The 14,144-nt window shown below is 37.9% G+C and overlaps 1 protein-coding gene across 2 annotated transcripts in view; it reads right to left on the reverse strand.

The window, feature by feature from the left end:
- Positions 1-13,498, reverse strand: part of LOC105047733 (uncharacterized) — a 54,100-nt gene extending 40,602 nt beyond the window's left edge. For both annotated transcript variants that reach the window (XR_012141962.1, XM_073258836.1), the window contains exons 1-9: positions 12,542-13,498; positions 10,551-10,695; positions 9,443-9,715; positions 9,137-9,304; positions 8,821-9,036; positions 8,465-8,559; positions 7,627-7,801; positions 6,198-6,610; positions 4,291-4,414 (exon numbers count right to left, since the gene is read on the reverse strand). Coding sequence is in view for 1 of the 2 variants with exons in the window: in XM_073258836.1 (XP_073114937.1) it covers positions 4,291-4,414; positions 6,198-6,610; positions 7,627-7,801; positions 8,465-8,559; positions 8,821-9,036; positions 9,137-9,304; positions 9,443-9,715; positions 10,551-10,695; positions 12,542-13,368 (2,436 nt within the window). In the remaining variant the exon portion in view is untranslated. The remainder of the gene's footprint in view (positions 1-4,290; positions 4,415-6,197; positions 6,611-7,626; positions 7,802-8,464; positions 8,560-8,820; positions 9,037-9,136; positions 9,305-9,442; positions 9,716-10,550; positions 10,696-12,541) is intronic.
- Positions 13,499-14,144: the final 646 nt, after the last annotated feature.

A 14,144-nucleotide genomic window follows, 5' to 3' on the forward strand; every position in this document is an offset into this window, starting at 1 on the left:
GAATCACCACCAGCTCTAGAACTGAAGCCACTTCCTGACGCACCTACTGACACCCTTCTAGTGATCCCTAATCAGAAAGCCCAACTTGTAGGTATTCTAAAAGCACATAAAAAAGCTATTGGATGGGATATCTCTGAAATGAGAGATAATGATATTGAGATTTTTATGATTGATTTCTCTATTTTTAACACTACTTTCAAGGACTGTCTCCAAAATCTTTCTATGATGTTAAAACAATGTATAGAGATAGATTTTAGTGTTAATTTGAAAAAAGTGCCATACTATAGATTGAGAAGAGATGATGCCGAAACATATCATACCCAAGACAGGTATTATAGTAGATTAGGTTATAACTAAAGGATCTCTTAAACTACCAACCCTAATCTCATTTCAACAAACACAATCCCTTTCTGATCATCAAAAAATTATGAGAATATTGTTAGTCCCTGGTATTGTGTGCTTGCCCAGTATATTCTATTGGTCTGGGCTAATCATTGTAGAGCATTCCACGAATATTTTTCAGCTATGATGACAAGACCTCCTGATTAATCTTATCCTTTTGAAACCTTGAGGGACATACCCGAGTTGGTTATAGATGGGACTCCCTGATAGCGTCCGGCTGATAATGTTAAACTTAGCACTTGTTCGGAGACAATCTAGCTTATGCAATATTTTTAGTTTCTTTTCATTGTGTAAGAATCTCTAGAAAATAATTAGCCAAGTAGAATCTTTATAGTGGATTGGATGAGTGATGCTACTAGCCAAGTTAGGAGGAGAGCCACGTTCACATGAGCTGAAATTAAGAACACACACCCAACAATGAAGGATCTCTCAACAATGAATGCACACATTAAACTCAGATGGTATCTCTTCCTGTTATGTTATAATTCTCTTCTTCCATTGGGACAACAAAAATTAAGTTGAGAGAGAGAATAACTAATTAGCTTTCTGTACCTAAATTTTGTCTCGATTTGGAGTTAATCAAATGAGTGATTGATGGTCTAGATAATTTTAGAGATATCGAGGAGAAATTATTAAGAACACCCAATAAATGACAGATTTAGATCAGAACGAATTTTGGAATAATTCTAGAATCCTCTTCTTGTCTATCTCGATAAAGAATCCACTTCATGGAGGTATGGGTGTAAATGTCAAAGTACGCAAAAAATCTACCTTAATAAAATAGGTTTTTAGCATTTTTTGCTGAGTAACCGGACCTCTTCGTCTAAGTAAGCATTGTTGTTCGCATCAAAATATGAGAATGTGAAGAAACGTCTTGTAGAGTCAGTCTTAATTCGTAGCCTTTTTAACTTGAGTCAGTAAGCCTGAGGGATGTTTTACACTTAATACTCTAAAACCAACTGGTTTGAGAGTCGTTAGCTTAAAGCTCGCTACAAGAGTCAATTAGAAAGCTTAAGGGGTTAGGACATTGTGCCAACTGTACATGAAAATATTTTTTCAAAAAAAAAGAAAGAAAAAAAAGAAAAGAGAGAATAAGGAGAATAAACAGCAAAAAGATACTACACCAAACCCACATTAAGTTAGAGAACTTAAAGAATAGAGTGGGGAGTTGGTGAAAGAAGATCTCTAAAAATTTCTATGGCTAATACTCAACCACTAATTGGATCGAATTGATAAACCAATGAGATACCTCTTTAATGGTCTAGCCGAGTATCAACTGCCTTTAGGAGTATCTAGGATAACTTTCGATTCAAGGACAATTTGATGCACAATGCTAATATATCTATTTTACTCGAATGATGAGTAAAGTTCAAGTTCGGGGATGTGACGAATAATTAATTTAAGTCACTAAAGGTACTAAATATTGTAATAATTGATGTTATTTTATTAAAATTTAATGCTTTCTAGTCTATTTTGCAGGTGATTGAAGTTTAAGTTCATACGATTCAAATTGAACTCAAATCGGCTCAGATTTGAGTGAACCAGGCAACCAACTCCTATTCCAATGTGAACACGACTTAAAGATCAACGGATCAGAAGAAACCTCTCCAATCAAGAGTCCAGATTAGAAGATAAATAGAACTAAATGTAAACACGACTTATTGATCAACGGAGGAGAAGCAAGAGGCTTGATCTAAGGGTCTTTATTCACACTCCCACCTTTCTTTATGAAATCCTAAATTCTCTTGCGCCTCTATTCATGAGAAATCAGCCGCACCAAATTCTTTTCTTTCTTAAATCCTAAGCCCCATTCCCTCTTCTATAAATAAGCCTCAACGCCTCCTTCTCTTCTGCATCAAGCCAACCCTAAGTTCTCTTCAAGCTCCCCTCTCTTCCTCTCGTTTCATAAGTCTAGAAGAAGTACTAACCCTAGCATGCCTTCCATCAAATCTAGGAATGATCCTAATCCTAGTACCGCTACCCTTTCTCTTCCATATACCCTCTTCCATCTACCTTTCTTCCTTGGAGTTCCTAGACCAAGCCTTTCAGTCATCCTACCGTTGTCTGCATAGAGGAAGACAAAGGATTCAAGGAGGCACATTCACTATTAGGCGCAACGAGAAGATCAACTTGATTTCGTTGTTCTTGTATCGAACTTTTATTTCTTTTCTATTGTATGCTTCTTTATTTAATCAATGAAAAATATTTTTATTGCAATCTTTTTTTTTTCTTTCTTAGTTTCTTACAATCTAGTATTCTTTTCGTTTGTATTTTTGAAATAATCGGCCTAAGATCTCTGTGGATACAATCCCGACTCATCCTATCTACATAGTAGTGAGTAGAATTAATTTTGGTGTACTACGACACGCATCATAAATCATATCTATAAATTTAGTGATTTTTTTTGAAGCAAATAAGATTACTTTTGGAACCAATTATGCTTCTGAAGTGAACCAGACTATATAGTACTATGCACTGCAACTTAGTTCCAATTCTTCTTCCTGGCTGATTGAGTCATTCCCGTGCAGTAAGTAGATTAAGTCAAGATGGAGATTTAAACATCTAACACAGCCTAGTTGTGTCTGGCAGATATCAACCCCAACCCAACTCACAGCAGTATTCTTGGCTCTCAAGAAAATCATTAGCGACATGATACATGCATACCTGCATCCAAATTTCTCCATTCTATGTACCCATGCTTGCATTGTCATGTGCTTTTTTATATTTTTGGTAAGACTTTGCATGTTGCTTTTCATTTGAATATGCAATTAGAGTGTATTAATGTCCAGAAATATATTAAGTAAGAGCAAGGAACATGAGTGGAAGCAGGAAAGGAGCTAGACGGGGGGGAATAATATAACATTCATTGCTTGTTACTCAAAATGGCACAAAAGCAGAAAGGGAATGAGAGAGGGAGCATTGGAAATAGGTCAAGCATACTTTCTCATTCTTTCCTTCTAAGCAACAACATATCCAGTGGTTACAACAAAGTAGCAATAATGCTTCGATTCAGGGAAAGAAAGGACAGTAGCAGTCTAATATTGTTAGAAGATCACATCATCAGATGATCATATTGGCATACCTGTAATTAAGAAGGCATATAACTAAGATTATCTTTTATTGATGTGGTTGTATTTATTTGTACAAATGGGCATATAATATAGTGGCATTTGAAATTATTAATGGGTCACAATAAGTTGTGATTTTGAGTGAAGTTTCAGCACAAAAAGTTATAATTCAATACAGATGCAGTTGAAATTCTATATGCATTTTAAGGAACCAAGAATTCTGAATAACCAGGGTCAAATAAATTTCTAAACAGATAATTTTCATTTTTCCATTATCTTTCCCAACCTTTGACCTTAAATTTTCATGATGGCCATGGTAGTCAGTAGTCACTGTATACAGTTGTCTTATTACTTCTTCTGACACTCAACATGCAAAAGAATTTCAAATCATAAAGAGTTATACATGTATGAAAATGATGTAGGTCAGACAAGACAAGTTAAGATTGATCATTTTGTACAGAAGAAACTATTTTTTTTTCTAACTTGAGAGGTTTAGTAGGATGAGCACAAATTAAACATAGTCATATAGCAGAAGTAAATGAATATCCATGATCAAACACCTTTCAAGGTAACTATTAAATAATAATGCACTTATTATTATAGCATATCCTCCAAAATCATACTTCACAGAGCTTGCTAATTGTGTCAGGAGATAAAATTATGGTTAACTTAAGAAAGTCAATTTTTGAAATTAACATTAAAGTGAATAAGCATCTATAAAAATTTATTTAGCCAAGAAAATTATAAATAGATGCACATGAAGGGCTTACAATCTCTAACATTGACACGGACACTGGGTTTGTAAGTTGAGGAACAATACCGATGCTCTTCTGAAAGCACCAGCAACCCATTCAGCAAGTTCTAGAGCTGCTTTATCTTCTGGAGGCAAGGAAAATCGGTTAACTGCTTCTTCCCCTATGTCATACTTTGCCCTTTGCATGCAACTGCTCAATGAATATAATAAAATATCAACATTATCAGAAAAATATGGAACAAAGAAGAAATATGAATCCAAAATTTCTTCTCCATAACATATTCATATATATAGGACTACAATTAAAATATTATTTAGGGACTAAAGAAGAACGTATAATAAGTCAACATCTGTCCTAATAATAAGGAGGTGTAATGCATCAGAAAAAGGTCATCGTGAGCAGAAATTTCTCATTTCTGTTAACAAAAAAACCAGGAGTGGGAAGATTTGTTGGATCTTGGAGTTCTCAGCTATATGGCAATGTGCTTCCACAAATGGTAGTTTTTACTAGACTAAGTCAAACATCTTTGTTCCTTGTCTGTCAAATGAGGATCTTTATGCAGGATCACTAGTAATTCACTCGAAATCAGATAGATTGCTGAAATCCAAGCAATTATGAAAGCCAGTATTTGTATTGCTTGAGCAATGGTGTGGAAATTAGTCCAACCTCCAGCTATTTGCATATGGTTCCAAGGTCTTTGTGTGGAGGACCCCATTTCACAAGCTAAAACTGAAGCAATACCTGCTCTGGTTTTCATTTTTCAGCAGCAGATAAAACAGTGTCCATTAAGAAGGCTATTGTCAGCAAGTCCTGCCAGCTGTTCTTTTCTAGTCATGAGGCATTGTTTTGTCCTTTCAAGAACTCTATTGAATAGCAGGACTATATTTGCATGGTGATTTAAGGTGTTCATAGGGTACAATACCCATTAGAGAGCTAATGGTAGAATACATCAGAATTCTAGTTCCACTTGGCTAAAGCTCCTTGGAGTGGTCAAAAAGTGAAAGAATCCTAGCCAAATTTCTGTAAGAAGCTAGCAGATATCTTCTATCAAGAAAAACAAGAACACATTTGCCGGAAAAGAAGTGAGTTCCTTGAGGGAAAAGATGCTGCAAACAATGGTAAAGGAGCAACAGTGCTCTATAAATGATGGATAGTATCATCTCTAACACCTTCCACTGAAGCCCTGAGCAAATGTGAGCAATAATGTTTTTCTTTATGTTAACTGGGTTGTGAATACTTGTGATATCTGTTGCCATAATTATATCAGGGAAAAGATACTGCAAACTATCAACTCTAGCATCTGCTGGAAACATGAGCAAAGAGATGGTTTGCATGCTAAATGGGTTTGATATGGGTTGCCATGGTGCAGTAGGATGAGATGTTGAAGTTGCTTGGAGGCAAGACCATGAGACATTAAAAGCAATAAGATGACTTTCCACGCAAACTGAGTTGTGACATGGGTTGACATAATGCAGGAGGAGAAAGAAATGTTGGAGTTCATTTGGAGCCGTAACATCTTCTGCAGGTCCATAAGTGGTGCGGCTGCAGCCCATACCAAGTGTAGTCATTTCTTCTCCTCTAACCACATATACCACCTGTTCACCTCCAAGAACATCAACCTGATTAGTGGTGCTTCTCCAAACTTATATGCCATCTTGAGCTAAAATTGGAGTAGAACATTTCAGGCCATGAATGCCATGACCACGGAACATAATTAGCCCAAACAAAAGACATAACAGATGACTTCCAAATAATAGATGTTGCAAGAGAATGAAAGCACAGGGGGGAACAAAAAGCTACCAAAGGATCATTTTACTGAAAATTTTGATGTACTATGAATATAGTATTAATAAAAAATCAGCTACAAAGTTCCTTCACATAAAATCTAAAACCGATTTTGTGAGGCACAATTAGAAGAATGTGATGAACAACAAAAAAAAGGGTTATGAAATGCAAGTCTCAACAAACTCACAGATTTAACAATTTGGAAGGAGCAGCACGTAAAATAACCAAGGCCTCCTTCCAACTCCATTGTTGTCCAGATAAAGGTTGAAGGCGCTGCAAAATGGACAAGCGCCATTCCCAGTCTTCAATAAAATGTTTAGCGTTAGATAGTCTCCATTCTAAAGCCTGTCTTCCTGCAGTTGCCAGACCACTATTCAACATGTGCTCTACTTCAGGGCCAATTTCTGGCAGATTGCGGTGCAATATAGCAAGTAGCAGCTCAGTAAAAGCTACCACCATCTGGTTTCCACCTTCACATGAAGTACTATGATCAAGCTGCTCCCAAGAGATGGAGGAGCTTTGGGATGAGGCAGATTGTGTCAAATCGACAGATATTTCATCCAACAGCAATAGTAGCGTTACAATGCTAACCATGAATATCTGCATTGGGAACAGATAAACAGCAAAGTTAATTTGTTTAAGCAAACAAATAAGACTTGAGAGATATGGAGGCAGTAGTAGAAAGTAGAAACAAAAAACATTGAAAAGAATTAATACAACATTAACGCAAGGCAGATTTTTTTACCAAAATTGTAGTGGAGAAGTTGTGTCCCAATTATCTGTGTTGATTTTTATAAATCATTCTTTGCCATTTATTCCTATTAAGAGTTACATTTTCTAACAACATTTTTCCCTTCATCGGAATGCTATTTTAGTCTATTTCTGTCATATCATCAGCATATAGTATACAGCATGACACCTTGTAAATCCTAATGCTGCATTGGAGAGAATATTTTCCAACTTTTGAATTACCCCTAATTAGATTTCGCCATTAGACAGTTTTCCCATTCTTAGACATGGAAAACTCTTTCTAAATACAAGGCATGTTATCACTAGGATTCCCTTCTAATTCCAGCCCATAGTATCTCCTTTTAAGAACTTCTGATAAATTTGTCAGATTTTTTTCAACATTCTGATTTTTATCTCTAGATGAATCATTCTCAAATGCTGAATTTGTGAGTATGGTAATGCTAAGAATAAAGTGACGCACATGCTAGTATGACAAGTCAGTTTATCCATGACAACCTGAAAGAGATACAGGTTAGAACAGATGCTTGGTGTAGGCATACTACAGTTAGGCATACGCATGAGTGCCTCACTATGCAATAAACGAAGAGATAAGAACAACCAAAATTAGAATAAAGATGAGACTAAGCTAATTGTCTCCATTTTCAAATACATTAAAGCACTGCTATGTCAAAACTGCTATTCTATTTGCAAGCTAAACACTGATTTTATGCCAAGAAAACAATGGATAACAATCTTAGGAGAAGAGAAGCTACAAGCTTTCGGATACATAAAATGAAAGTAGGGCTGAAACACAACATAACATGGCAAGCATGGAGTAGATACGGATCATTTACATTAGCATGCCAAACGAAAAGGAACTTACTCACCTTGCGAGGAGCATTACTGATAGATTCCATATGAGTTTGCATGTCTTTCAAGTATGACAGAGCTATACGAGATTGGTTGTCAAGTTCACTGCCGACACTTCGCTCCATGGATCCTAGAGCAAAGACAGCCGACTCAAGAGCATACCGCATGTGCATAAGTTCAATATCTTGCATTCTGCCATTTACAGTATGCTAACATTTAGGAACCTCTCAGCAAGTGACAAATATAAAATCAGGAAAGATAATACACCCTCAGATGAAAGCTTAGCAACTAATATTGATGGACCAGTTTTGAAGAGTAAGCACTAACTACGAAGTAGCAATAACAAGTACATAATTTGAGTTTGAACCTATCCATGTTTGCTTCTTTGAAAACAAAGGTATTAGTATGGTGCTGAGTTCAGTACTATGCAAGGGCCAGACTGGCTTGTATCGGGCGGAACTGACCAGTTCTACTTGGTTTCATGTTGTACTGACCTGTACCACCTGGTTTCATATGGTACAATGGCTAGGCCAGAGAAAAAGGTCTCCCAACCTTGTGTCAGTATGAGAGCTATACCATACCATACAATGTGTTCCATACTGCATCAGTAAGATAATGATACAATACCCAGTACCAGTATAACAAACCTTGTCTAGTACCTTTGCATATAGAAGGTAGAGAGTGCAACTAAAGCAAGCTAAGTAGGACAAGGATAGGTCTTAAGGTCATATCACATTTTCAACACAGCCCAAGTTAAAATCCATCATATCGATTTCCATGAAATTGTGTTGTAAGCAAAATACACATATATAGAATTGGTATTCAACAAAGGCCAAAGCACACAGATTTTTGCACCTCTTCCAGGCAGCAGATGTTGAAGCAATAGGCTGCATGCCAATAAGCTCGATTGCATCTTGAAATTTTATCCCAGGAACTACGTCGAACAAGACCTTTAAGAAAATTGTGATGTCAAATTCATTTACAAATCCACTGTGTGATTGCCATGCCATGTAACAACTAATTGCTTTAACAAAAAAATAAATAAATAAATAAAGGAACATATTATTAAGACAGTTCCCACAACAAATGTAATAAGGGAAAAGCTACGAATACAACCATAACTATTTGGACTGTGAACTAAACTCAGCAAACTGATTTTAGTGCCTAGAGTCCAGCACTGCAGGGTTCCAAATGTGAAAACACATACTTACCCTCATAGGAGTTTGAACAGCTAGTCTCTCGAGTATGAAGTTCTCTACAAAAGGTTCTAAAACTTCAGGCTCATGTTCATCTACAGCTTGCTTATTTTGAGAAAAAAGCAATGAGTTCTTCAGATTCCAGGACCGGCCAGAATTCACACAAGCAACAAAGAAAGAAAGATCCAGGTGAAAGCATAAGAGGTCACAAAGGTACTCCACACATGATCTCTGTCAATAAAAGTCACCACATGAAACGGGAAATAAAGAATTTTAGCTAAAGATTACAGTTACATCAGAAAAAAAAATATTAACATATAAAGAAGATTACCTCATCAGATTGCTTCCCATAAAGGGGAAATTCTTCCAGCCTTAGGACCTGTGACCTACTTGTCCACAACAGCTTCATCAACTTTCTTCTTCCTGCTGTCTTACCAGACAACAGATCCCACCCTAAGACAGCTACCAGCGGCTGAAGAAGGGGGAACAGTGAAAGAATCTACATACAGTCACTTGCCCTCAGTTAGTGATAGAATAGGTTAAAGCCATTAAAAGTCTAAAATGTTATGGCAAGAACTTAATCCAGGGAAAAGGAGGAAAAAATGCAGCGCACATATACAGGGAACATCCCACATACATCACTAGCCTCTTGAAGTTGTTCCCTCCTAATAGCAGACAAAGCTGTATCCATAATACATTCCAGGACATGTGTTCCAGATATTCGTGCATAGTGGTACAGGTCTCTCATGCAAGATCTGACTGCAATGCTTGAAGCAGTTTTGTCTTCTAAATTACTAGCATTGTCCAGGGCTAATGTTGTCAGATACTTCTTAAGAGGCAGAGGGATCCCATCAGAAACAGAAACTCCGTGCTGTTCAATTTCGTGAGAAAACACTTCATCCTGAATGACCTGGTAGATAAAAAAGTAGTTAAAAATAATGTTGTATTCAAGATATAATGTGTTGATATAAATTTCAGATACCGTATGATGCAAACCATAATTAGCTCTAAAAGAGGACCAGTCCAGTGGATTAGTCTATGCAAAGTAAAAGAAATCACAACAACCAAAGTACCAAACTCCCATCTCCCAGACGCAATTAGTTCTTTAGTCCTTTTTATCCACTACTCCCTGTCACAAGTTAAAGACTAATTTCCTCATCTTCTTCACCTTTTTAAAAGTTGAGATTAATGCCACAGTGCAGTTAATCCAGAACTTCTAGACTTTAATTGCCAGCGCTGCTGATGATTTTTTTTTTTAAAAAAATAACAAGCTTAGAACTTCAATTCCAAGAAGGAATTTTAGAATTACAAAACAACATCAGCATGTCATAAATATCTGATTTTGTGCATCAAGCTATCAACGATGAAGAAAGAAAGAATTTCATAATAAACATAAAGGGCTGGTGCAGCCCAATTTTATAACCAGGTTGAGGGTTCTCAGTTATGATTACTGTACATGCAAGTTACTTGGCACTTAAGCAATACTGTTTTGGGTTGTACAAACAATAACCGATACAAGATGTTAACTTCAGTGCATAATTTTATAAATTAGAAATAAAAGCAAATGATTGTAAAGTTTAGGAAGGTTTTTCAAAATTTTGAAAAAAATAACTTCAGGAGAACATAGAAAGATCACACAATATTTTGCAAGCAGCAAGACAAGATATATTATCAGATGTTAAAAGCTAGCTATATACCGCAGGAAGTAAATTTAGTGAACATGATTAACAGCAGAATTCCATCACCTGAATCATCTGCACAAGCTGTATGCAACTGGATGAAAGAGCTTCAGCATACATCAACATCATTCTATTTCGTGCATCCATCCAAGTTTCTCCATAATAAGTATTTTGAGACCAAGCCTTCTTGATGAGAACTTGCATCGCCATCCTACAAGAAAAGCCTTTAATGGAAAAACACTTTACATGTTGAAGGTAGGATATAACATGTGAGTTCCTACACATCTTGCCAAGCAGCAGATTAAGAAGAAGAGATTGAGTCGGACAAAGTGATAAATAGGTTCAAGAAATATGGAAAAGTCTAATAGATTTCTCTGACATCACAAACCATACCATACTTGCGTGGTGCCTAGGACTCGCCGGATGAGCAAGATTGAGCCAAAACTGGATGTGAGATTGGATTGCACAGGTTGTGGGACTGTGCAGGCGCACGTGCCTAGTGCATTGGTTATGGATCCCATATGCACAGGTTGCAGCTCCCATACACATGGGTTTCAGAACCCAGCCTGAGTTTTTTCTCATTAGAAAAGTTTGATGTTGGTTAATTCTAGGGAGTTCTGATATTTGTGAACTTTTCCTTTTGAGAACTTTTGATGTTATTAAGAAGTTAATAGTTAAGGTCTTCCAAGTTAAAATAGGATTTAGAATCCCACATTAGAAAGTTGAAGAAAAGAGTTCTCATATAGCATTTATAAATAGTCCCATTAGGGCTCCTCCTGTAATCATACTTGAGATATTTGAATTATTGATTAGTGAGGATTCCCTTGTGGGAATTGTCCTTGCTTTTTCTCTGTTCTCTCTCTACTCCCTTTTAGTGGAATCCTAAGGTTTGCGAGTGAGTGTGTGAGAGTTGTGCCATTGGAGTGACCAACCAATATCATATTTTCGAACTTGGAAGAAAGTGATCTGCCTCTGCTACTCTTCCGACTACCATCTACCTGTTCTAACACCTTGAGTCATACATGCCATGGTGGGGTTTCTACCTCCCCGCAATCGGTTGCATCGACCTATCCTCTCTCCTTTGAGTTTTCAGCCCAAGTTCAACACCTCCTGGTGTCATTTGTCAATCACTAGATGACATGGAACCTAAAGATAGGCATGTGACAGCATTATATCTTGATACATTCCATGATTTATTACAGGGGAACTCTAAAAGTAGAACAACAGATTACATAAAAAAACTCTTGAGCCATAATAAAACTAAGTCCTTGAAATGATTAGGATAATGAAATACAAGGAGATGAAGAAAAACCTCTTTTCAGGATGCAATATGGTTTTGACTGACCATATCTTACTGTATATGCCGGATTTTTTTTTTTTTTGGAAGTCAAAACCCAATATATTCTACAAATACAAAATTCAGAATTTGAAAAATGACCTTTAACAACTTCAGACAGAAAGGCCTAAACCCAAGGATATTTGATTCCTTGTATTGAGTTAATAATCTAAACAAACATGTTTCAAAATCTTTTCGTTTTTTGTGAGTGACGTTGGTGCAAAATTTGCATATGGTTCAATGTGGTAAGAATGCATTTGATTCAATCCTGATACATGCATCATGTATTGCAACTTCTCTCTCTTATGCCTTAATCTTAAAGCAACTTTAAAGGGACACATTTAGTGGTTTAAAATCCTCTGTCAGCTTGTAGCAATCAAAAGTAAAATTGAAGAATAAATATCAAATCTGAGGAAATCAATGTTAAAAATATCAGATAATCTATTTATACACCATAGGAAAATTTAATAAAGCACATTTCGAACAAGCTGCCCAAGCAACAAGACGGATAGCTAGAATTCAGCATTACAAGGCTGGTAGCTATGACCTATCAGATGCTAAATACCTAATCAGCCAACTCACTTCTGCAGACGGGGAGAAAAATAGCAATGATGAAAACAAACTAATATCCAGAAAAAGCCTTGAAGTAGTTAGTGTACTGCAGTGATGTTAAGAAAAATTTAAACTACTTTGACATAAATGACTTTTTCGGATGACTTACTTATACTCGATCTCCTCAACTCCAAAATCTTGATGAAGAAACCGGAGGTGAGAAAAGGCTCCGTCCCAATCATCTCTGTCTGCGGCTTCCGTCAGAGCATCCAAATGTGCCATCTGAACACTCTGCTGTATCCGACCAAGAACCTCCAACTCCTCAACAGTCGAACTTAAGCTCCCCATGGCTTCAGTTCTGATACTGATCGCCAATTCTGATTCACAGGGTTGGGATGGGCGGGCTTGCCTCTGAATGTTCACACACAGCGCATCAAGAACCTCTGCGTTATCGAGAAAAATCCTCCACAGACCCCTCAATTCATCCTCGGACACCGAAGAACCCTCATGAAGAACCTCGACATCACGCTCTGCATCGCCCTTCAATCTCCAAACACCAAAACCTAATATCTTGTTCAATATCTGTACGGGGTCTTTATTTACATCAGTGGTTTCCCCTTTCTCGTCAACATCCGGATCCTGAGATCGGTTCTTCAAGATTTCTGAGACTTTAGATGAGAGGAGTTGGATCAAGAGAAGGAACTCAACCTTGACGCCAAGAATCTCGGGATCGAATCTCCATGTCGAGGCCGACTTGTGGAATTTGATCAGCTCTAGGGTGGAAAGCCATGCGAGTTGCGAAGGAGAACTACAGGTGCTCGACCAAAGGACACCGTCGATCCTTCCACCTTGCGAGACGACGGCCCGGAGAATTGCTAGGGCAAGCTCCGGATTCCGCTTCCGGAGGCTGAGGAGCGACGCGCGGAGCGCTTCGAACTGGCCAAGGAAGAGGTGATTCGCGACAACTCGAGAGAGAATGACGATCTCCTTCTCCATTGTCCCGACGATGATAGAGGTCGAGGAAGAACTACGGTTAGGGTTTTAGAGGGAAAAAGAAGAACGACTCCATGATTACCTGAGCTATCTTTTACGCTTTTCTTGGAGCACCGACGGCAGAGGGGAAGCAGGGGACATACGGCGGTGGGGAGGGGGTGGCGATTTTACGGGCACTGGATGGTTCCGCGTTCGCGTCGGCTGCTCCGCGGGACAATATAGAGGTTGCTGCTTGGTCGCGATGCGATGCGTGGGATGGTTTCATACAGGCGGCTGATAATCGCTTTGAACTTGAACGTCCGCAGTCCGTTGTTTCGCGGGGCACCGTAAGCGGGTCGCCGGATGGAGGTTGCTCGTTCGCCCCTCTGGCACGCGCAACGGATGTTCCGAGAGACAGTGTAGGCGGAATTTTTAGTCGCAGCTGACAAAATTTTGGCAACCGAGCCTGGCGACGAGGGAACTCCCCTGCGGTCCCGGATTGGCCGTCCGTGGAACGAAGGATGTCTGCGCTCGGAAAGGGGCTCACTGATGAATGATGGGCAAGGATTCCTGTCCCGAGCATGATATCAAAACTTGTCATATGGCACGAGTGAATTGGCTTGTTTTATAAAACGCAAATTTTATCTAATATATAGATTTTTTTTTTTTCAGTTCTTATAAATATTTATGATGCCAACTCTTCTAATATGTCCATTTCGTATTTTCCAACTTTTTTTTTGTTTTCATCGTGTATATCTTTCTCCTCACCCCATCTTTTCCTATCCCATGTTTAACTACAA

The sequence above is a fragment of the Elaeis guineensis genome, chromosome 6 (genome assembly GCF_000442705.2).
Source record: "Elaeis guineensis isolate ETL-2024a chromosome 6, EG11, whole genome shotgun sequence".
NCBI lineage: Eukaryota > Viridiplantae > Streptophyta > Magnoliopsida > Arecales > Arecaceae > Elaeis > Elaeis guineensis.